Here is a 22,886-nt window from a genome sequence, read left to right as displayed (position 1 = left end):
TAGAGGGTGAAAGTGAGCGGGGGGGGGGGGCGCGCCTCAGAGAAGGGGCACAAAGGAGATGGGGCAAAGGTACAGTAAACTTCCGATAATCCGGCACCTTTAGGACCCAGGGGGTGCCAGATTATCAAATATGCCGGACTATCGGAAGGGGGGGCTATGCGGGCTCTGGGGTGGGATGGGGGGATGCCACCCCAGACCCCTTATAGCCCGCCTCCTCCCAAAAGTCCAGCTCTGCCCCAGGCGTCCACGATTCAGTGCTCTGGCTGCCGGACAATTGGATCTGCTCTGCGCCCGGCTTCCCCGATTCAGTCGCTGCTGAAACTGACCAGCAGCTGAATCTGGGATGCCTGCGACAGAGCAGCTGGGGTGCTGCCGGGTTGGTCAAGCAGCACACACCGAGGAGCAGCTCTACAGAACCAACCTAGCAGCACCCCAGCTGTTCTGTCCCAGGCGTTCCCAAGAGCAGCTGGGGTGCTGCCAGGTTGGTCCCGCAGCCCCAAGGGGCAGCACTACGGGACCAACCCGGCAGCACCCCAGCTGCTCTGCCCCCAGCTTCCCCAATTCAGCTGCTGGTCAGTTTCAGCAGCGACTGAATCGGGGAAGCCGGGCGCAGAGCAGATCCAATTGTCCGGCAGCCAGAGCACTTCCAGGTTCCTGACGGTGCCGGACCATCAGGAGTGCCAGAGCACTGGATGCCGGACCAATGGAGTTTTAATGTATTTGGGTGTGATATAGATCTTGGATTGCACTTAAATTAAAAAAGTGATCTCGTGCTTAAAAAGCTTGGAGACCACTGCTCTACTCCAAGTAGCACAAACTCTGAGTATGTACTTGAATCATGATATCCATAAGACAGGCCATTGAATACAAGGCTAGCCAACCTTAAAGCTTCAAAATTCCTAGTTTCAAACTGTGGTAACAGGACATGATTCTATATCTTGAGCAATTCCACACAGTGTTTAGAACCGTAGCCTTAACAGCAAAGCCATGGCCTCGAGTCCAGGACAGTCCCAATAAATTCTGATCTCTCCACAGAAGTGAAGCAGATTTCTCCATATTGATTAGGAACCCTCCAATGCATAGACGGTGGACAGTATATTGCTACAGAATACCTGAGACCAGACATTTAGTAGCCAGTCATCTAGGTAAGGAATATGCATATGCCCAATTTTCAAAGGAATGTCATCACAACAGCCATGCACTTCATGAACATGCGAGGAGCTGCTGACAGGCCCAAGGGCAGCATTCTGAATTGGTAACAGGATCAATTCAACTTGAACCTGAGGAATTATTGATCACTTTGGAAACCTGCCATGTGAAAATAAGCCTATTTTAAACAAACAGCCATATATCAGTGCCCATCAGCTAGGGAAGAGATAACAGAAACCAGAATTTTATTTTCTATAGGAACTTGTGCAGCTGTCTTAGAGCTAAAGAAAAATGGGGGGAAAGGCTATAACCCCACTCTCTAATCTGGAAAGCAAACAGATGTACTGGGAATAAAATCCCTCTCCTCTAAGCAACAGAGCAACTTCCTCTAGAGCCAGTCTCTTCCTCCCATGTGGGCTACAGAGGAAGTTCACACAGGACGTCTTGAATGCTGTGTTTCATGTCTAGGTAATCATTTCTATGATTCTATGATAAGGGGATGGTTGGATGAAATAACATGATCTTGGTAACTAATTGACCATTCATTACAGGGAACTTTCTGGGTGTCTGGCTGGTGAGTCTTGCCCACATGCTCAGGGTTTAGCTGATCGCCATATTTGGGGTCAGGAAGGAATTTTCCTCCAGGGTAGATTGGCAGAGGCCCTGGAGGTTTTTCGCCTTCCTCTGTAGCATTGGGCACAGATCACAGCTGAAGGACTCTCTGCATGTTGGGGCCTTCAAAGTATTTGAAGGCTTCAATATCTGAGACATAGGTGAGAGGATTATTCTAAGAGGGGTGGGCAAGATTCTGTGGCCTGCACTGTGCAGGGGGTCAGACTAGATGATCATAATAGTCCCTTCTGACCTTAAAGTCTATGAGTCTATGAGTAAGACTTGCCAACTGCATCCAAAAGAGAAAACACTGATGGTGGAAGCTACAGTTCAAATCAGTCTGCCACCTCTAGACCATCTTCCAATTAACTTGTCCTGCTCTGCCACAATAGTAAATGCTAGCTTTGCCTCTCCCAGACACTTGTCCTTAAATGTTGGAATATTCAACTCTAAACTTCCTGTGGTATAAATCCACCTTCAGAACATGTTGCTCTGCTTATTTTCCTTTTTGGTGTAGATCCCTGATTCCCAGTCTCTCTCTTTCATTAGCAGCAGAAATTACCATGGAGCCCAGAGGAGGATGGTTATAAAAAAGTGTTAGAATGCCTCCACCCTTTTTTGCAGTGGGAAAGAGGGAACACAGGGTCTGCCATAAATTCTTGACTAGCTCCAAGGTAGCCTCATTAATAGGAAGAGCTACCCTAGACCAGAGGTCCTCAGCTGCAGGGTGCCCGAGGCCCTGGCCACCTGTTCCAGACCCTGGCCAAGCTCCATTTTTGGACCCAGCTGTGGCCCCAGCCTTTGCCCCCTACCTCTATTCACATGCCCCCTTTCCCAGAGCTGCAGCTCAGTTCCCCATCCGGGGTGGCCTGACAAGCACAAGATAAAAGGTCAGGGCACTACTGCCCTAGATGACCTGCTGAGGCGAAGACACTCACTGGCCTTTATAACTTTTCCTGTACCTCTTTCAACTGGATATCTAGAGTTGTAGCCATCTTCCTCTAAAAGTCCTGATAAACTCTGGAATCAAGAGGGGGAGAAGCAGACACTGTTACTACTGCTTCATTAAGAAATGAAGAAGATGAGCGTAAGGGCTGTTGAGGTAGAGATTCCACTGGGTCCTCCACAAAAGAAACCAGAGTACACAGCTCCTTGTGCATAGTACCAGTCCCAGTACCAGAGATGGTAACCCTGTTGCAGATGCTCCCTATACCTAACTGATATAGTAATGTGGGAACAGAGTGGAGATACCCCAGACTGTCAAGGGAAACTTCAAGGGATCCAAAAAGGCCACTGACCCAGTTACATGTGAGGCATTGATCTTCAGAAGGCTGAGGCTGTGGCTGGTACCAGGTTGGACAGGCATTCCACTGGGACTGCTGAACACACCCATGCCAAGAGATGCAAGAGCTGACCATGGAATCTGATGAGGAGTCAGTGTCATGACCCATAAGCCTTGAACGAGTGTCTGTAGGGTTTATAGGAGCAGGCATGCTCCAACCCCTCCTTCTGACAGACTGCCAATACTTGGATACGTAGAGCCATGAAGCCCATCTCTAGCCTGATGTTCCACCCTGGCAGTGCTATTGGCAGCATCACAGAGTAGCTGATTGCTATGATGGCTAGACTTAAGACAGAAGCAGGAAGAGAAAGTGGTACCTCGATGTCCTAGGCCTTCGTTCCGTGCTTTCACGCCACATTTCTAAGAGCCCAGAACCAAATCTTTAGAAGAATTATATTTTCTCTTCTTTAGCACCAGGAATGAAAATCTTGTTTGACCCAGCTGAATAGGAGGTCACTCCTAACAGATTCAGAATGCCTTCAGTACCCACTCTGAGGAGGAAGACTCCAATGGCGGGCTAAGTGCCAACTACACAAACAGATACTTAGATTTGGCTGTCCTTTCCTTCTTTAATCAAGATTTGAACCTCCCTACAAATGAGACGTGTTACTCACGTGGACCTCTCCCAGACACTTAAGGCAGCTGGGATGTAGGTCACTAACAGGCTTAGACTAGTTACATGCATAACAGGACTTGAAGCCAAGAGAATGAGGCATGGGTCCAGTACTTGCACTGGTACCCAAACAGAGCTGACTGACTGGATATGGCTGATTAATTCTCTGTGAAACTGTGCTGTCGCGGAGCTTAGACAGAACACTAAATGAACATTATTTTATGGATCTTTGGAATATTCAAATCACCAGTCCAAGTATGTGTCCATCATAATGGTTTATAACTTAATGTTTCTCATACTTGTGGCCATAGTATGCACTTCCAAAGAATGGAAATATACAAAAGCAATTTAATTAGGAAAAAAGCCTAATGTATTTTTTTCCTACACCAACAATTATTGCTCAAAATAAATATGTTTTACCTAAATGATTAAGTTCCCTTTGGGGCTCATTAAATAAATTAACTTATTTATCAGTCACTTATATCAAGTATTAGAAAGGATTATGCAAATATTTCTCAGAGTTTAATTGACATCCTTAAAAAGTGGTACACTGGAAGCTTAAGCTAAGTTAATTAAAGGATTATGATTCCATAAAGGTTATGAGTTTTATAAACAGGGATTTCTGCAGCCATCTTAAATAATTTCAGAAGAAATACAGTTAGCCTAGTATTTTAGAATGTATCTAGTTTATTTTGACAAATTATGAAATTATGTAATTTATCACATTACTTTCAAAAACTCTAGATATTCATATTATGATAAAGCTAGAAGGCTGTAACCAGAATGGGGACCCGCTGCACTAGATGCTTTACACCCAATTAAACATGGTCCCTTGACCTTCAAGACTTATTTGTTGAATCTTATCTTCAATTAGTAAGCATAACAAACAATAGGATAGAAATATGACAGAAACAGTAGAAAAATGGTTGCAGATACCATCTAGACAACAAAGTTTGTATATTTTTATTCTGAATATAACAATTTCCCTTTTTAAAAATATTCTTATTAGTTTCCATTCTACCAGTTATATTACTATTTTCTTTTCTTAGTATCAACAATCATTCATATTGTAATTCACAATGACACTCCATAGTGTACTTGGGTCTACTTTGTGTTCACAGTAGTATCTACTGTATATTATTCGTGGCCATTTGCCTTTCCTACATAAGTACCATGGGAAAAACAAAGATTTTTTTTGTCTTTTCCATTATTGCTCTCCTATGACCATTTGCTCATGTTCTGTTTCTATTTAAATTAGATGGAAAAATACCTAATGAAAGGACTATTTTTTAGTAATGCACCATATATGTTAATAATGAGGCTAAGAGAGTTAAGCAACCTTTTGCAAATCGATAGGAGTTAGACATCTAACTTCCTTAAACTACTGAAAATCACAAGTTAAAATCTATAACCACTGACCCAAGAAAAAAGTTATTTTTAACTTTGATATTCAGAAGATCCTGGATATAATTTAAAAACAAGGGAAAATTCTGCACAAAGAATCGCTTTGGCCCAACCATTCTAAAGGAACACAGATTATGCCTTCCGTAATTTTTTCTCAAATTTAAATTTAGCAGGTATCATGTCACTCTGGACTACAAACTATGCAAGTAGATAAGACATGAGCACTATGTAGTCTAATTTTCAATGCTACAAGTTTTAAATGTTAAATACCAACATTTGTAATGCATCATTGTACAGTCTTACCTTACAATAGGCAGCTTGGTGAATGGCACAGGGGGTAACCTCAAACCTTCTGGAAGTGTGATGAACTCCATCGTACCAGGACATTTTGACGTGTAGTTTTCCAAGCTCTGTGTTACATCTTTCTTTTCTAAAGGAGATTAAAAAGTCAGCTGAATTGCAACATAAACACAAAACAGGCTGAGTTAACAATGAAGTTGCCTTAACTTGCATGTTACTTGTTCTGGTATTTATATCCGACAGACTCTACAGGTTGAACCTCTAAAATCCAGAACTCTCTGATCCAGCAACATCCGGACCATGGATATTGCTGGACTAGAGAGTCCTGCCTGGCCAGGTTCAGGGTCTGGTCTGGTGGTGGGGAGCACAGCACTAGTGGTTGCAGGGCTGGCATGGTAGGGAGCATAGTCCCATCTGGGACCACAGCCTTCATGGCAGGGGAGCCAGCACAAGTGGGGAGCACAGTCTGGCCTGAACAGAGGCAGCTGGGCTGGCGGCCAGAAGCACAGCTCCGGCCCGGGCTAGCATAGCAGGGAGAGTAGCCCCATCTGGGCCAGAGGCTGTGGGGTGGGCGCCCAGGAGTGCAGTCTAGACTGACAGCAAGAATGCAACACCAGCCGGGGTCAGCATTCTGGGGAGTGTAGCTGTGGGCCCTGGTGGGGAGTGCAGTGCTGGCAGAGCTAGAAGCAATGGGCCTGCTGCAGGGAGCAAAACCAACAGGTGGGAGGGGAGCCTTCACCTTCCCTGGTCCAGCAAAATGTTGTTTAGGACCACTTAGGTCCCAACGGTACCAGATCAGGGAGATCCCACCTGTAGTATAATGCCATCAATGTTCCTTTTTTTTTTTTTTTGAAGCCCATATACAATAAGCCTCACTGCATAGGCTAAAGATGTGTCATATCAATATAGAATAGTAAGTGCATTTTGAGTAAGTCCTACTTAAACAAAAGTTTACAAAGTAAAAACTGTGTCAGTGATAATGCTTAGTAAAATTATCATTAGATGTATTAGATAATTGGTTATTAGAAAAAAATGAGCATTTTTGCTGCATATATTTCATATTTCTTCAACTCCTCATCTCCAGCCCCCCACCCCAGAGCAATGATTTAAATGAAGAAAAACAAAGATTGAGTTAAAGACCTGGGCAACACTGGGTAAAGCTTCTAGTAACAGGATAAAAAGGGTAAAAGGACTCTTTTGGGAAGACCCCAGCAGGTTTCATCCCTTTATTGATGGTCATCAGTCGAGAGCCCCAACAGACTTGAGCAGGAATATAGTATAGTTTATTAGGTTTTATATATTTGTTTGATTGTTACTTTAATAATCTGCTTAGTAAAACTTATACCACATGCAAAATTCATTAATTGTGACTGTTTGCAGGCACTTCTCTTTTTATGATCCCACAGACTCCCAACATGAGAAAACAAGCAACTTCACCCTGCTGATCTTAAACTGTAGAGAACAGAAACTGGACTAAATTAACACAATGAACTATTCAGTTTATATAAAGCTGCATCTGTAATGCTTTGACCTTACGAATAAATGTGCTTGCTTAGGAAAAGCTGGGTGGTACCTTATAACTGTGGACAATTATGCAGTTTACAGCCTTTGGGGAGAAACCATTGCAGGCCTGCCTATACAGCCTGACTGTTGGGGTTCTCACAGTGGAGGGAGGGAATCAGGCAACCTAGAAAATTCCTGATTAGGAAGGAGAGAAATGTGCATTTCTGTGCCAGAGGGGAGGGCTGAAGAATCGAAAGTCTACAGTACGTACTCTTTCTGGACCACATAGAAGGGAAATATAGATACAGTTGCCCTGAGCTGCGACAACTTATTGAGAATTTGAATTTTATTTGTCCTCTACAGGAGTGCCCTGTGCTCTCCCACTTGTGAGCAATATCACCCTGGCTTCATTATGAAAAATTCCCGTTATAATATACATGTACTGCCCTCTAACAAGCACTCCAACTCTTAAAAGTTAATATTTAACTTAGACAAATTCTAGATTTTTCAGTTTTAAGAGCAATATAAAGTAGCAATTTGAAATTTACATTTCATAAAACTAATGCACATGTACTGTTATAAAAGCAAGCATGGCTTGTTCACTTTTTAAAACCATGTGTGATGGTTCCGCCCTCCACCTCCACTCTGATTTATAAAATGGACTTATGGACATAAATGTATATAACTCAAACGTGCTTTGAGCAAATTACTTCATGTAACCTATCACTCTTCATGTCAATCTGCTGGATCTGTTTATCTTCTTTTGGGGTGTGTATCATTCTTGTATGTAAAATTAGACATTTGGAGTAGGGAATACTGTATGGGTTTTAAATGTGTAAATGAAAGTCATCAAGAAAAGCCTCAGTGTCTCTGCACTCATATGCAAAAGCCTTTTGTTCTTAAGTCTTAGTGGTTGGTAGGGACGGGCCAGGTGACTCCCCGTGCAATAAGGGAATCTTAAACACAATAGGAAAGTAGGAGTCTTTTGTCTTTGGCTGGCACTTCCAGGAGAGTGAACCAGAGACCCCAAGGGAAGTGAAGAATTCCCTGGTTTGAAGGTGCAATCTGGAAGAGAAACAGTTTTAGGGTGAGTTTGTAATAACTTTATATTGAGGATATAGTGTAAGAATTAGCTGCACATTTTTTGTTACTTTTAATTTGTAACCTGAAGAGGTTCAGTGTCTGTACTGCTTCTCAAGAAGGAGGGGGGGAAGTGATCTCAGTTTGGAGCCTTGGTTAGAGGGGACCAGAGGCGAGAAGCCCCAGAGAGCGAGAAGCTGAGTGGCAGTGGCCATGTCAGCACTCCAGGAAGCCCCCCCACAAAGGTTCCTCTGTTACCTCTCCCTATTGCACCATGGTGCTACTCTTCTAAAATAATACCCAACTAGCTCATTCTTTCCCCACAAATAATCCCCTTCACTTCATGTCAGAGCTGCAAAATTATTTCTGCTGTGCAGAATTATAATACAGAGTTGTATATGAATGGATTATGCAGTCCAGCCAATTCAAGATTATCTGTTAAAAAAGATCTTGGAAAAACAAAACTGAAGCCTTGGAATCAAACACATTAAGTAAATTCCAAAGAATATCAGACAGCGATTTAAACTATACTTGGAGAAGAGGCTATATGTAGAACCCCTCAATCATTCTCTAAACTCAGATTAGACCAAGATACTGTATAATAACTCAAATATTTTACTGCTAACAAAACAATGCACAAGGATTAGCCTGTTGCATTTAAACATCTTTTCATTTTATTACCATGGACACTGATTAAAGACCAGTGAACAACTTTTTTAAAGTGAAAATTAAAAAGAATCAGTGCTGGTTCTATATAGAATCAAGATTCTTTATTTTTCTTTCCCAGTTCTTTATTAAAAAAACAGTTACCTGTTCTTGTAACTGGTGTTCTTCAAGATGTATTGTTCGCATCCATTCCAATCAAGTGTATGCGCGTTGCGTACGAGTCAGAAACTTTTCCCCTAGCAGCTCCCATAGGGTTAGCTGTGGAGACTCCTAGAGTGGCGCTGCTATATCAGTGAACATATACCACAGCTGACCCTGCCCTCCCTCAGTTCCTTCTTGCTGGTTACTCCAACAATGGGAAAGGAGGGTGGATATTGGAATGGAAGTGAACAACATATCTTTCCTTCTTCAAGAGTGTGTTCATGTTGATTCCAATCAGGTGACTCCCAAGCTGCTACCCCCCAAGGAGGTGGGGGTCAGAGTTAGGAATCACAGACTGGAGCACTGCCCTGCCAACAGCTACATCCTCTCTGGACAGTTTATCAATAGCAAAGTGGGCTGTGAACGTATGAGTAGAGGACCACATGGCAGCCCTACAGATCTCCTGGAGGGGAACTTGCACCACAAATGCAGTTGACAAGGCATGTGCTCTAATCGAGTGGCCTGTGACCAATGGAGACAGGATCTTTGCTAGGTCCTAACAGACGCATATGCACTTTACTATTCATGATGATATGCATTGCGCAGGGACAGGATCCCCTTCATTTGCTCCACTATTACCATGAATAGCTGCATGGATGACCTGTGTAAAAAGCCTGGAACCTCCTTACATCTAGCATTTGCAGCACTCTGCCTAGCACTAGAATGTGGTTTGGGATAAAAGACTGGAAGAAAGCGCTCCTGAGCAAAATGGAATTTGGAAACCACCTTTGGTAGGAAGGAAGGGTGCAGCCTAAGTTGAATTTTATCCCTGTAGAAAACCATATACGGGGGCTCTGAGGAGAGGACCCTCAACTCAGACACTCTCCTTGCCAAAGTGATGGCCATCAGGAAGGCATTTTTTCATGAAGGTGGAAGCAGTCAGCACTCAGCCATACATTCAAAGGGTGGTCCCATAAGTTTATTCAACAGCAGGTTTACATCCCAAGTCAGTACAAAAGAATGCTAATACAGATACAACCTGTCCAAACCTTTCCTGAAGCAAGCTACCATGGGGTGACCAAACAGGGAACTCCGGGAGCAACCCAGGTGAAAGGCAGACACGGCCACCAAGTGTACTTTCACCCAAGAGGGTGCCACACCCTGCATCCATAAGTGCAAAAGGTATTCTAACACAACTGGAACGGGCACCCACCAAGGGGAGATGCCCTACGCTGCATACCAGGTAGAAAACCTTTTCCATTTGGCCATGCATGCCACCCTGGTAGAGGGATTTCTACTGCCCAAAGAGGACTTCCTGCACGTATGCAGAGCATTAAAGACATTCCTGATGCTGCATCAGGTACAGGGGAAGGGCTATCAGGGCCCACACCAATAAGTAGGGTGGAGAACCAATGTTGGTGAAGCCATGCCAACGCCAACACGATTAGACAGGCCCTGTCCCAGCAGGCATTCAGTAGGAACTGATATACCAGGTGAACCGGGTGGAATGCATACAGGAGGGTCCCTCTCTTCCCAGTGGAGCACAAATGCATCTCCCATGAAACCCTGACAGTGATACTGGCATGAACAAAAGTCCGTGCGCTTTTTGTTCTCTGGAGTGGTGAACAGATCTAAATGGGGAGTCTCCCACCTGCAGAGGCTTGAAAGTATGACAGCTTCCCTGACTGACAACTCATGGACCATGAAGGTCCTGCTGAGGGCATCCACCATTCACAGCCCCAGAAGATACTGGGCTTCCAAGTGGATTTTGTGTGCTATGCAATAGTGCCATGCAATAGTGCCACAGATTTTGAGCCTCGCAGCAGTCGGGACAACCATGCCCTTCCCTACTTGTTTATATAAAACATTGTGGTCATACTGTCCACACACACTGACAGGCACCGACCCTACATCTGTGGTCGGAACACCTAGCAGGCCAATCTGATCACTTTTAGCTCCTTCACATTAATGAGAAGCCTCATGCCATGTGGCGCTCCGCCTTTCAAATCTACAAGAGCGCCAGCAAGGTCCTCAGGTTGCCCAAATGGGATCCCAAACCAGGTCCAATGCATCCATTACCAGTGGGAGATAAGGGGGCGAAATTGCACCCTTTCCAACAGGGTCAGTGGGTTCATCCACCAGATGAGAAACTTTACCAACCTGTGGGGGACAGACACCACCACATCCAGACTGTCATGTGTGGGCACAGACTGAGGCAAGCCAGCCCTGGAGGGATCTGAGTCACAAGCGCACATACCTGACTACTAGGGATGTAAGTGATTAATCAATTAGTCGACTTTCGATAGTTAACACACTAGTTGACTAGTCACACTCTTCCCTCCCCCGCTGCCTCTATCAGAAAGAGGCAGCAAGTGACAGGGAGGGGAAGCCAGCTTAAAAGCCGGTTCCCTCCAGCTCTGTGGGAGGGGCCAGGAGGGGACTCTTGTACATTTCAAAGCAGAAACGCCACATGGAGTCTGGGTCCAACGGGGGAGCCTGGCCCCAGGCTCCATACGGTGTTTCAATCTTAAATGATTCTCAACTGCAGCTCCCTGCAGGGTAGGCCTTCCTGCCATACAAGCTGGTCTTCTTGGCCTCCTTGGCCTTGGGGGCCGGGGCCTATTGACCTTGCCTCTCCTTCTCGTTGACAGCTGAGACCAAAAGCAAGGATGAATGGGGTGCAAATATAGGAATTTGTACCCTTTGGAGGGAACAAAGTACCTCCTCTCGACACCTTTGGCCCCTGGGGGAACAGAAGCTGGGGTCCGTCACAAGTTTGTACAGTTCGATTGTATAGTCTTCATAACTGATGGAGCTACCCTGGATGACCCTTCTTGTGACAGAATGTCCACCATGGAATCCTCTCGCTCCTGCATCTCCTCTATTCATGTTCTGGGCAACCCAAAATAGTAGTTCTAGATAAGCCCTATGGTCAACGAGGAGGGAGGTCTTCACCACTGCTGCATCGGGGACGAGGACAAATGGCAGGAGGCGGCAGAGTATCCCCCGCAAGTTCTTTGGGTTATTGAGCTTGGTGTCCCCCATCCAGTGCCGTCTGGTGCCCCAACCTGGATGGCTAATACCAGGATTCGGGCGGTGGGCTATCACGTCTCAATGGATGGGACTCCATTACCTAGGGTGCCCTTGAATAGCACCTATCCCATGGAGAGCTGGACTTGTGATTCATTCATGCTGTTTACCTCAGCACACCCTGGGACTGAGGATATGCCCAGGGTGTCCAGAAAGGCCACCGTGCAGGTGGCACCCACTGTTGCTGCCGTGGTGCCGAGGGGAGGGGAGGGGGTCCTGTCTGCCATGCCTGGTGCAACTTCATCAGCAACGGGTCAACACCACATCCATTTCCAACACCGACTGACATGACCATGGCTGTGCTGATGAAGTTGGTGCCATGCTGAGACCTTCCTGGGAACCTTGAGCAGTACCAGGAAAGTCTGGACCTCAAACGGTGCTGAGCACTTCTGGACCTTGAACTGGATCAGGAAATTGACCTCAGCACCGTGTGCTGGTCAACCCAGTGCTGTCCTGGGAGATGGTGCATGCCTTCCATCAGCGCTGGTGGAGGTGTGCAATGTGCCAGTGGAGGTGATCCCTCCAACAAGGATGACATGTCCCAGTGCCATTCCACAGACTGTGGTCTATGCAGCATTGCTGGCTTCCTTCTTGAGCAGCACAATCTCGGCAGTGCCAGTGGCTTATTGTGCGCTCTGGATGCCTCTGTCTCCGAAATCTCTATGAGGTCTCATGCCACCTCGTAAGTATTAGGAATTAAGGAAGAGTTCAGGACCTGCACCGGACGTATGTCCCTTGTTGACAGGCCACATGCCAGACTCAACAGCACTGGTCCTGGGGGCTGGAGTCAAAGGTACGCCCTGGACTTCTGTGCAGAGTCAACCTGTGGAACTCCTTGCTAGAAGATTTGGTGAAGGCTTGTACTTTAACAGGGCTCAAAAAAAAGTGCCAGATAGATTCATGGAGGTTGGGTCCATCAATGGCTATTAGCCAGGATGGGTAGGAATGGTGTCCCTAGCCACTGCTTCTTTGTGGGTAGGTGACAGGGGAAGGATCATGTGAGGATTACCTGTTGTGATTCCCTCCCTCTAGGGCATCTGGTATTGGCCACTGTCGGAAGACAGGATACTGGACTATATGGACCTTTGGTCTGACCCAGTATGGCCATTCTTATATTCTTACTTCTCGTGTTGGAAACTTCGACACATTTGGTCCTGCCTCAGACAAGTTTTATGAGGGATCTACCTGTCTCCCCTCCCACCTCTTGGTGCTAGTGAGGTGGACCTGTATCTCAATGCTGCAGTCTTCAGCGCCAGGGAACCACAGCACTGGGAGTCCTTGGTCGCACTTCAGTTTTGGCACATTATCACACACGGAGGCCGGAGCACTCCACACCAAGTTGGCTGCGGGTGCCAACTTCTCGGCCTGAGAGGGTTTAGTGCTGCTTCCATAAGAAGCTGCTGGGGCCTGTACTCCTGGTCCTTTCTGGTGCAGGGCTTAAAACGTTTACAGATTTTGCACTTCTCAGTGTGGTGTTCTTCAAAGCAAAGGCACACGTCATGCAGATCACTGTTGGGCAGGGGGTGCTTATACACTGCGCACAATTTATAGCCCGGGGTGTTAGGCATGCCCCAGTGCCCCTGAGGGGCTACAGTTCTTGGGCACTTGCCTGCTATCTGCTGATGCTGAAGACTCTGCTAAATGAACGAAGATAACAATGAAGAGATATAGCTAGGGACTAGACACTTGCCAAGGCAAGAGCTATGTAGGGATAAAATAGCAAATAGCTCATTGATATATAGGTAAGATTCTGAACCATGCTCTCCAGTTAAGCTGAGGCAGAGGCATGAGGCCTAGCCAGCAACAGACAACGGGCCTTAAGAACAACAAGAAAAACAGCCTCGCCTATGTATCACAAATGGAAGGAGCCGAAGTAGCATAACATATGTGGGAAGCCATAACTGAACACCCTTATCATGAGTTTCACACACACAAACAAGGCCAAGGCCCTCAGTCTGCCATTCGGTATGGGAAACAAACAGCTGACTTCCCAAAGCCAACCACAGATTCAGGAAAAGGCCTAACACGTTACTATGAGACAACACCCTCCCTCCCTCCCTAACAATCCAAGCTCGCAGACACACCAGAATGATGTTATAAAAAACTGCTTTGCTGTATACCTGATATTGTCTTTTTGCTTTATACCCATAGACAAACATCTATGAACCGCACCCCGCACCTGTCAGGAAAGCACCATCACCACTCCTATGGATTTCAATTGGAATGTAGCTTATGCATTGCAAGGCAATTCTCGGGAGTGGAGGGCAATACTTGTGTTTAACAAATGTGTTAACCTGATCTATGGGCGGAGCTACTATGTAATCTCTGACTATTGTCTTATCGTGCTCGTATGTCTTGCTGCCAGAACCTATCCAAGGGCTTGGGAACTCCCATCCCGTTGCTTCTCTCTGTCCACTGGCTCCCTATATCTATTGTAATCAATTGCTTAGAAGTGCTCACTAAGCCTAAGTGGCAAGGTGACACTCTGCCAGCGCTGTGCATAATAAACCCTCCAGCTTGAATCTACATGGTGTCTAAGTTTGGACGTTCCAATATCACCACAAAAGATAAGAATGAACTGAAGGAGGGCAGAGTTAGCTGAGGCATCGGTGCACTGATATAGCAGTACCACTCTAGGGGGTCTCCACAGCTAACTCTACAGGAGCTGCTAGGGGACAAGTTTCCAATGCATGTGCATGGGTTGAGTGTACACCAGCTTGGAATCGACATGAACAAGCACTCGAAGAAGAACTAAGGAAAAAGAGAAGGGACTGTTTTCCCTTTTCAAGAGTGTACCACTGCTGGAGCTGGAGCCCCTCTTTTAGAGCGGAATTTTTTACTGGTCAGTCCCAACACTTAATGAATACCAGGGCTGGCCAAATCATAACTCTTCCTTCTCCAACCTGTGGGAAAGGAAGGGATATTTTTAGGTGTTACGTGCCAAGTAATTTTATCCCAAAAATTACTAAAAACCTATCATCTGAGAAAAGAATAAGTCAAATCTGAATAGTCTGTCCATACCAAATTAGGCATGTAAGACTATTTTAGTCCCATTAGATTCTTAGCATGCCTAAGGAGGCACCATGATGGAAAAAACACATGATTCAAACAAGTGAGGGGGGTTGTGGGAAGCGGCTGCAAATGGCGAACTGGAGCCAATGAGAGCCACAGGACTCCGTGGCTGTGGAGCTGGTAAATAAATCCACCAAAGCAGCCAGTTAACAGGTTTCTCAGAGTGGTTTTGCAGACCACTTTAAGTAACACTGCTTTAGGCTGGATACTACCACTGCAAATTAAGTTGGAAGGCAATCACAGATTTGCTGTAGCAGGTCCCAGGATGTGGAACTTACTTCCCCTTGACATCTATACCCCGAAAGGAAGTCTTGTCTTGTGGCTAAGATACAGGAATGTGCCTGTGGCTCTCCACCATAGATTTCTTCTCGGACACTGGGAATCATGTCAGATTATAAAAGAATCTTAATTACGCAAACTGTACTTTAATTACAATTCTTTTTGGTGCTTCAGATAAAGTATTTTGCTATAAAGGAAAAATGAAACAAAGAGAAATAACTGTTGGGAAACATGCTTTGGGGTTAACTCCTCTATTCAGTCCACATAAAAATACTTTTCAAAGGTGACTTGAAACAGTGATAAATAGTGATAAATAGTTGTTGATATTTAGTTTTTAAATTGTTTAAGTGGGACAAGCTATATTTCTTTTCTTTGTTAAAATAAATTTACCATTAAACTAAATTTACCATTAAACAGCATGTCAAGCTTTTACTAAGAGGCCAAGAGAGAATATTCAATTTGTCAACTGAAGATAATATTCTCTTTATTTACCACTCTTTTTAAATGACTATTTTAAACCACTTAATAAAGTGACCCCCATTGGAGCAAAAGGAGCTGTCTCCTTACTGAAGAGCAGCCAAAGAGAGTCATTCTTAAAATAATTCTTGATGTCTAATTATTTTGTTCAATTCTCCTAGCTTGCCTGCATCTCCAACAATAAAGCAACCACCACCCAAAAAAATTACGGGGAGCCAAAAACCTGTCTTTTGAAAAAGGTGTTTAAAAAACAAAGCTTGTGTCATGGGATCCTATGTTATTTAAGATAAAAACTTTGATATAATTTTTTTTTTGTTCAAAACACCACATTACTAGCAAAAGAAAGATTAACAGTAGCTGTCACCTTTGTTTTCCTATTTATATTCTTCTTTCCCTCCAACAAATCCTATCAATGTTACAATCCGATCAATTCTACAGCACATAGCAAATGTGTTGACAGCACACTGGCAATCAGTGGTGTTTTAACCACTGTTTAACAATAAATGTAACACACTCCATCAGGGTATGTCTACACTACCACCCTCGTTCCACGAGGAGTAACGGAAGTTCGGAATAGGAAGCCTAATCTGAACTACCTAGTTCATGCTGCATGTAATCGCGGGCACGGAGTCCGAACTAGCGGACATTTAAAAATGGCGGCGCCTGGCAATATACAAATGAAGCCCGGGAAATTCAAATCCCGGGCTTCATTTGCAACTCCGGTTGCCTACATTAACCACCCTAGTTCGAACTAAGGTGGTAGTGTAGACATACCCTCAGAGATGTAATATCTTCCATTGGACCAACTTTTGTTGATGAAAGGGACAAGTCTAAAGAGCAGTTCTGTACAGTTCAAATATTTGTCTTTCTTCAACAAAAGTTGATCGAATAAAGGATTACTACCTACCCATGTTTTGTTTCTAATATCATTGGACCAACACAGCAAAAACTCCACTGAAATGTAATAGTGAAATACAAAAAAAAAAAAAAAAGGAAATTCGGAGAACTGCATCCAATCTCTAATACTTCTAGCAAGCATTAGAAGTTCCTAGATAAATCTTGTTGAGTTGGCCAAGTTAGATGTCTTCCAATCACCAGGACCTGATGAAATGCATTCAAGGATATGATTTGGGAGATATCTGAGCCATTAACTATACATTTTCAAAAGTCATAGAACACAGAAGAGATTTCAGAAGACTGGAAAAGGGCAAATATAGTGCCCATCTACAAAAAGGGCAATAAGGACAACCCATGAAACAGTCTGGTCAACTTAACTTCTATGCCAGGAAAAATAATGGAGCAAATAATTAAGGAACCCATTTGCAAACATTTATAAAGGTAAAGTGACAAGAGTCAGCATGGATTTGTGAAGAACAAATCATGCCAAACTAACCTGATAACTTCCTTTATAGGATAACAAGCTTATCAAAGGAGGAAGCAGTAGATGTGGTATACTGAGATTTTAGTCAGGTATTTGATATAGTCTCTCATATGACCTTATAAATAAATTAAGAAAATACAGCCTAGTGGGACAAGTGGCATTCAGCCACCCGAGACTGAGAAATAACAGGTCTGTGATGCCCTTAGAAGTCCGGGCCTGCACGCGCACTACACTGACTGGTTCAGTGTGTGTCTACCCTACGCCAACAGGTGCGGGTAACCCGTTGAACCCCATTCGTGATGTGGGTCGGGGATTGTAATTATTCCCCATGAACAAGAACTTAAGTCTCGGCTTGACAAAGCCCTGGCTGGGTTGATTTAGTTGGAATTGGTCCTGCCTAGAGCAGGGGGCTGGACTTCATGACCTTCTGAGGTCTCTTCCAGTTCTATGGTTCTATGATTCTATGACAAGCGGTGTTCAGCCACCCAACATTGAGCAAAAACAGCCTAGATGGGGATACTATAAAGGTGGTTGAATAACTGGCTGTATAACCACTCTCAGAAAATAGTTATGAATGGATCACAGTCATGCTGGAAAGGCATAACAAGTGGGGTTCCATAGGGATCAGTTTTGGGACTGGTTCTTTTCAATCTTTATCAACTATTTAGGTAGTGACATATAGAATACACTTACAAAGTTTGTGGATGAAACCAAGTTAGGAGGGGTTGCAAGTGCTTGGAGGATAGGATTATAATTCAAAATGATCTGGACAAACTGGAAGAATGGTCTGAGTTAAATAAAATGAAATCCAATGAGGACAAATGCAAAGTACTCCACTTAGGAACAATCAGTTGCACATACAAAATGGGAAATGACTATCCAGGAAGGAGTACTGCAGAAAGAGATCTAGGGGTTATAATGGACCATATGCTAAGTATGAGTCAACAGCTGGGAAAAAAAAGCAAATATTCTGGGATGCATTGACTGGAATGTTGTGAGCAACACACGAGAAGTAATTCTTCCATTTTACTCTGTGCTGATTAAGCCTCAACCAAGGTATTGTGTCCACTTCTGGTCACTACATTTTAGGAAAGATGTGGACAAATTGGAGAAGGTCCACAGAAAAGCAACAAAAATTATTACAAGTCTAGAAAACATGAGCTATGAGGGAATACTGAAAAAACTGTGTTTCTTTAATCTGGAAAAAGACAACATAGGGGACATGATAACAGCTTTCAAGTACAAGAGAGGTTGATACAAGGAGGAGGGAGAAAAAAAATATTCTCCTTACTCTCTGAAAAGACAAGTAGTAATGGGTTTCAAGTGAAGTAAGGGAGATTTAGGTTGGCTGTTAGGAAAAACTTTCTGTCACAGTGATTAAACACTGAAATAAAGTGCCTAAGAAGGCTGTGGAATTATCATCATTGGAGATTTTCAAAAGCAGGATATACAAACACCTGCCAGGATGGTCTAGATGGTGCTTGGTTAATTTAAGTAAATTTCAAACATTAATATCACAAAACTCCTTTGTTGTGACACAGAAAAAAGTAATTCATCCCTTAAAACACCTACCTTGATCAGAGAGAAAATCCAGCATAGTTTGGAGAAGGAAGGACAAATGTCGGACAGAAAGAGCAGGATTCCCCATTCTTCTTGAAGCATACACTAATTCATGAAGCAAACGCATTTGCACTGCAGCCCATCCTTTATGAGTCCCTACAAAATAAACAGGAAATCATTTGTTATATTTTTTATAAAATCTACAAGTAGCTTAAAATAGAATTCTACATTTAACATTAGATGGAAGTGGGCGGAAGAGATGTTTTATTTGATTGTTCTATGCAACTTCATTACAGTGATGCAGGAACCAACAGTTTGATCCACAGAAACTTACCTTTGCTGAAGTCCTTTGGATCCAAAGACAGACTATAACCAGGTAATGTCTCCAAAAGCAGTTTGTAGCAGGCCCGCCAACCAGGCTCTGATATGCTAGGTGCCACACATTGCATTGCTGCTACACGCTTGAAGAAAGCAGACTTTCGGTGAAATCCAATACGTTCATACAGCTCAGAAAGAATGCTGTAACGCTGGATTTTTTCTTCTTCAGAAAGCTGAAATGTTTAAAAAAAAGTACATTTTACTATGCTAAAATGTTACAGAAAAAAAATGAAAAATATAGAGAGAGCATAACAAAGACAACAAAAGAGCTAGTATTATAAGAACATAAGAAAGACCACACTGCGTCAGACCATCGAACTTAAGATCCTATGCTCCAACTGTGGCCACTGTCAAGTACTCCAGAATTATAAATCCCAATTATCTTACATGTAGTATAATGAACAAACCAGAAAATAATTTCTGGTCCTAGCTCCAACCCCGTTCTGTATTAAGGATGTTAAAATGCAGTTAAATATCAGAGGATTAGCTGTGGACCTGGACAATGATCCCTCACTTGCACAGGCCTTGGACGCAGGCCAGTCCTCACCCACATTCAACCCGCCAACTTGAAGCAAACTCTCATTAGCAACTATATACCACACCACAGTAACTAACTCAGGAACCAATCCCTGCAACAAACCTTGGTGCCAGCTCTGCCCACACATCTACACCAGCGACACCATCACAGGACCTAACCAGATCAGCCACACCATCACAGGTTCATTCACCTGTACGTCTACCAATGTAATATACACCATGTGCCAGCAATGGCCCTCTGCTATATACATCGGCCAAACTGGACAGTCCCTATATAAAAGAATAAACACACAAATCAAATATCAGGAATGGCAATATACAAAAACCTGTAGGAGAACACTTCAATCTCCCTGGACACACAGTAGCAGATTTCAAGGTAGCCATCCTGCAACTAAAAAAATTCAAGACCAAGACTTCAAAGAGAAACTGCTGAGCTACAGTTCATCTGCAAATTTGATACCACCACCTTAGAATTAAACAAAGACTATGAATGGCTAGCCAACTACAAAAGCAGTTTCTCCTCTCTTGGGGTGCGACTAGACTGGCAAGATTTTGCGCAAAAGCATCCATGCCAATCTAGACGCTCTTTTGCGGAAATACTTTTAACTGAAAAGTTTTTCCATTAAAAGTATTTCCGAAAAATCATGCCAGTCTAGACGTAGCCTTGGTGTTCACACCTCACATCAACCGGTAGAAGTGGGCCTCATCCTTTCTGACTTAATTGACCTCGTTATCTCTAGCCTTACTCTTGATTGGTACACTTTTCTTATACCTCTATATTTATACCTGCCTCTGGAATTTCCACGACATGCATCTGACAAAGTGGGTCTTTGCCCACGAAAGCTTATGTTCCAATAAATCTGTTAATCTATAAGGTGCCACAGGACTCCTCATCTCAAAATACGGTTAACTGACCGGTCAACTAGTCAATGGAATTTCCGTGGATCCGCAGTTCGGAGGCTGTCCCTTTAAACCACATATCTGCAGGATTTAAAGGGGTAGCAGTGGGGAGCCCGGGGTTAGCTGGGGACTCCCCCACTGATACCGGGCTCCATGGCTTTGAAATGCACAAAAGTCCCTGCACGGGACTCTTGTACATTTCAAAGAAGGCACGTGCGAGCAGCCCAGAGTCAGCTGGACTTCACACTGGCCCCGGGCTGTATGCAGAGTTCCTCATTCTTCCTTTGAAGTATACAAGAGCCCCACTGAAGTGCCTATAGACTAGTCAACTAGTCAAAAAACTATCCAATAAGCAAATGCTTATTGGATAGTCAACTAGTCTTTAACATCCTTATTCTGTATCAGCTCCAATACCTGTGTTCTGAATTTTATACCATGTCTTTATACTAAAACCTGCATTTTCTAGCCCATTTGTATATTATCCGCACTTTCTGACCTAGAGTTTATATCACTTGACTGGAACTCAGGAAACCTGGATTTTTGCCCCTATGTCTCAGTTTCCCCCATCTGTAAAATGGAGATGATGACATCTCCTTTATAAAGTTTTGAATCTATGGATGAAAAGCACTATGTCAGAGCTAGGTTTTATATTAAAAGATGGCATTTTAAGTTGCACTCACAAATAGTAAACTGAATTCTTAAGTAACATTTTTATATAGTATTTTGTCCTTAAAAAGGAACCCAAAGAAATCAATGACAATGGAAAATAGCTTGATGTGGTTTTAGCTAGAGAAAAATTAGTTTCCCAAATTAGAATTTGGCTCAGAAATCACTGATTTCTCCTAAACATTAATTCTCCTAACTTTGTGGAAAAAATGCAAAGATAGATTTGTAAATGTCCTGAGGTGGTTAACAATACAGTTCATCAACAGCCATCAACCTGGCATGACAGGAATAATGTGCACAAGCAACAGGATGTTTGTTTTAAGTTCCTTAGGTTTGCCACAGCAGCGCTTTAACACAATAGTGTAGTCACCGCTACATCACAGAGAGAGCTCTCCCAGTGATCTGACAAAGTGAACAAGCCCCTAGCAGTTAACCGAAGGCATCCATTTCACCACCAAGTCAGAAGCAGGGTCACACCACATACTGAATATTTTTTAGTGAATTCTTCTGGAGATTCTTTACAGGTCTCCTTAAGTAAGTACAGGCAGTCCCCGAGTTACACGGATCCGACTTATGTCGGATCCGCAGTTACGAACAGGGCTTTTCTCGCCCCAGAGGACGGGAGCGGCGGGACGCCCAGATGCGCCGCGGTCCCGCCGCCCGCGTCCTCCGAGGCGAGAAAAGCTGCTCCACGTCTCCCTGGTCGGCTGGGGCGGGAGCCCCCCCCGGAAGACCAGGGAGATGCAGAGCAAAGCCGCGGAGCACGCGGGCAGCGGGACAGCCCAGATGCGGCGCGGCTGTCCCACTGCCAGGACAGCCGCGGCGCGTCTGGGCTGTCCCGCTGCCCGCGTGCTCCACGGCTTTGCTCCGCGTCTCCCTGGTCTGCTGGGGAGGGGCTCCCCCCAGCAGACCAGGGAGATGGGGAGCAAAGCCTCGGAGCACGCCGGCAGCGGGACAGCCGTGGCGCGTCTGGGCTGTCCCGCTGCCCGCGTGATCCGCGGCTTTGCCCTGCGTCTCCCTGGTCTGCCAGGGGGAACCCCCCCCAGCAGACCAGGGAGACGCGGGGCAAAGCCCTGGAGGATGCGGGCGGGACCACGGTGCATCTCGGCAGTCCCGCCACCCGCGTCTCCCTGGTCTGCTGGCGGGGGGGACTCCCCCCAGCAGACCAGGGAGACGGGGAGCAAAGCCTCGGAGCACGCCGGCAGCGGGACAGCCGCGGCGTGTCTGTGCTGTCCCGCTGCCCACCTGCTCCACGGCTTTGCTCTGTGTCTCCCTGGTCTGCCGGGGGGAGCCCCCCGCAGCAGACCAGGGAGACGCGGAGCAAAGCCGCGGAGGATGCGGGCGGGACCGTGGCGGGACGCGCGTCTCCCTGGTCTGCTGGGTGGGGGGGAGGAGTGCAGCTAGTGCCCCCTCCCCCCAGCAGACCAGGCTTTTCTCGCCTATGACGCCTGGGGTAGAGCAGCTGGGGCGCTGCTGGGTTGGTCCCGCAGCGCCGCTCCTCGGCGCTACTGGACCAACCCGGCAGCACCCCAGCTGCTCTGCCCCAGGCATCCCCAAGTCAGCCGCTGCTGAAACTGACCAGCGGCTGACTACAGGAAGCCCGAGGCAGAGTTGCTCTGCCCCGGCTTCCTGGAATCAGCCGCTGATCAGTTTCAGCAGTGGCTGACTTGGGGACGCCTGAGGTAGAGCAGCTGGGGTGCTGCCGGGTTGGTCCCCGCAGCGCTGAGGTGCGGCGA

General features: G+C 45.1%; 1 protein-coding gene across 2 annotated transcripts in view; it reads right to left on the bottom strand.

The window, feature by feature from the left end:
- Positions 1-22,886, bottom strand: part of TRAPPC9 (trafficking protein particle complex subunit 9) — a 655,570-nt gene that overhangs the window by 595,481 nt on the left and 37,203 nt on the right. For both annotated transcript variants that reach the window (XM_075920070.2, XM_075920072.2), the window contains exons 8-10: positions 19,004-19,220; positions 18,682-18,825; positions 5,424-5,550 (exon numbers count right to left, since the gene is read on the bottom strand). In XM_075920070.2, coding sequence (XP_075776185.2) covers positions 5,424-5,550; positions 18,682-18,825; positions 19,004-19,220 — 488 coding nt within the window. The remainder of the gene's footprint in view (positions 1-5,423; positions 5,551-18,681; positions 18,826-19,003; positions 19,221-22,886) is intronic.

Source organism: Pelodiscus sinensis, chromosome 2, assembly GCF_052426305.1.
Source record: "Pelodiscus sinensis isolate ZL-2025 chromosome 2, ASM5242630v1, whole genome shotgun sequence".
In the NCBI taxonomy this organism is placed as follows: domain Eukaryota; kingdom Metazoa; phylum Chordata; order Testudines; family Trionychidae; genus Pelodiscus; species Pelodiscus sinensis.
Note: the sequence above shows the minus strand (reverse complement) of the source record. Positions and strands in the feature narration are given on the sequence as shown.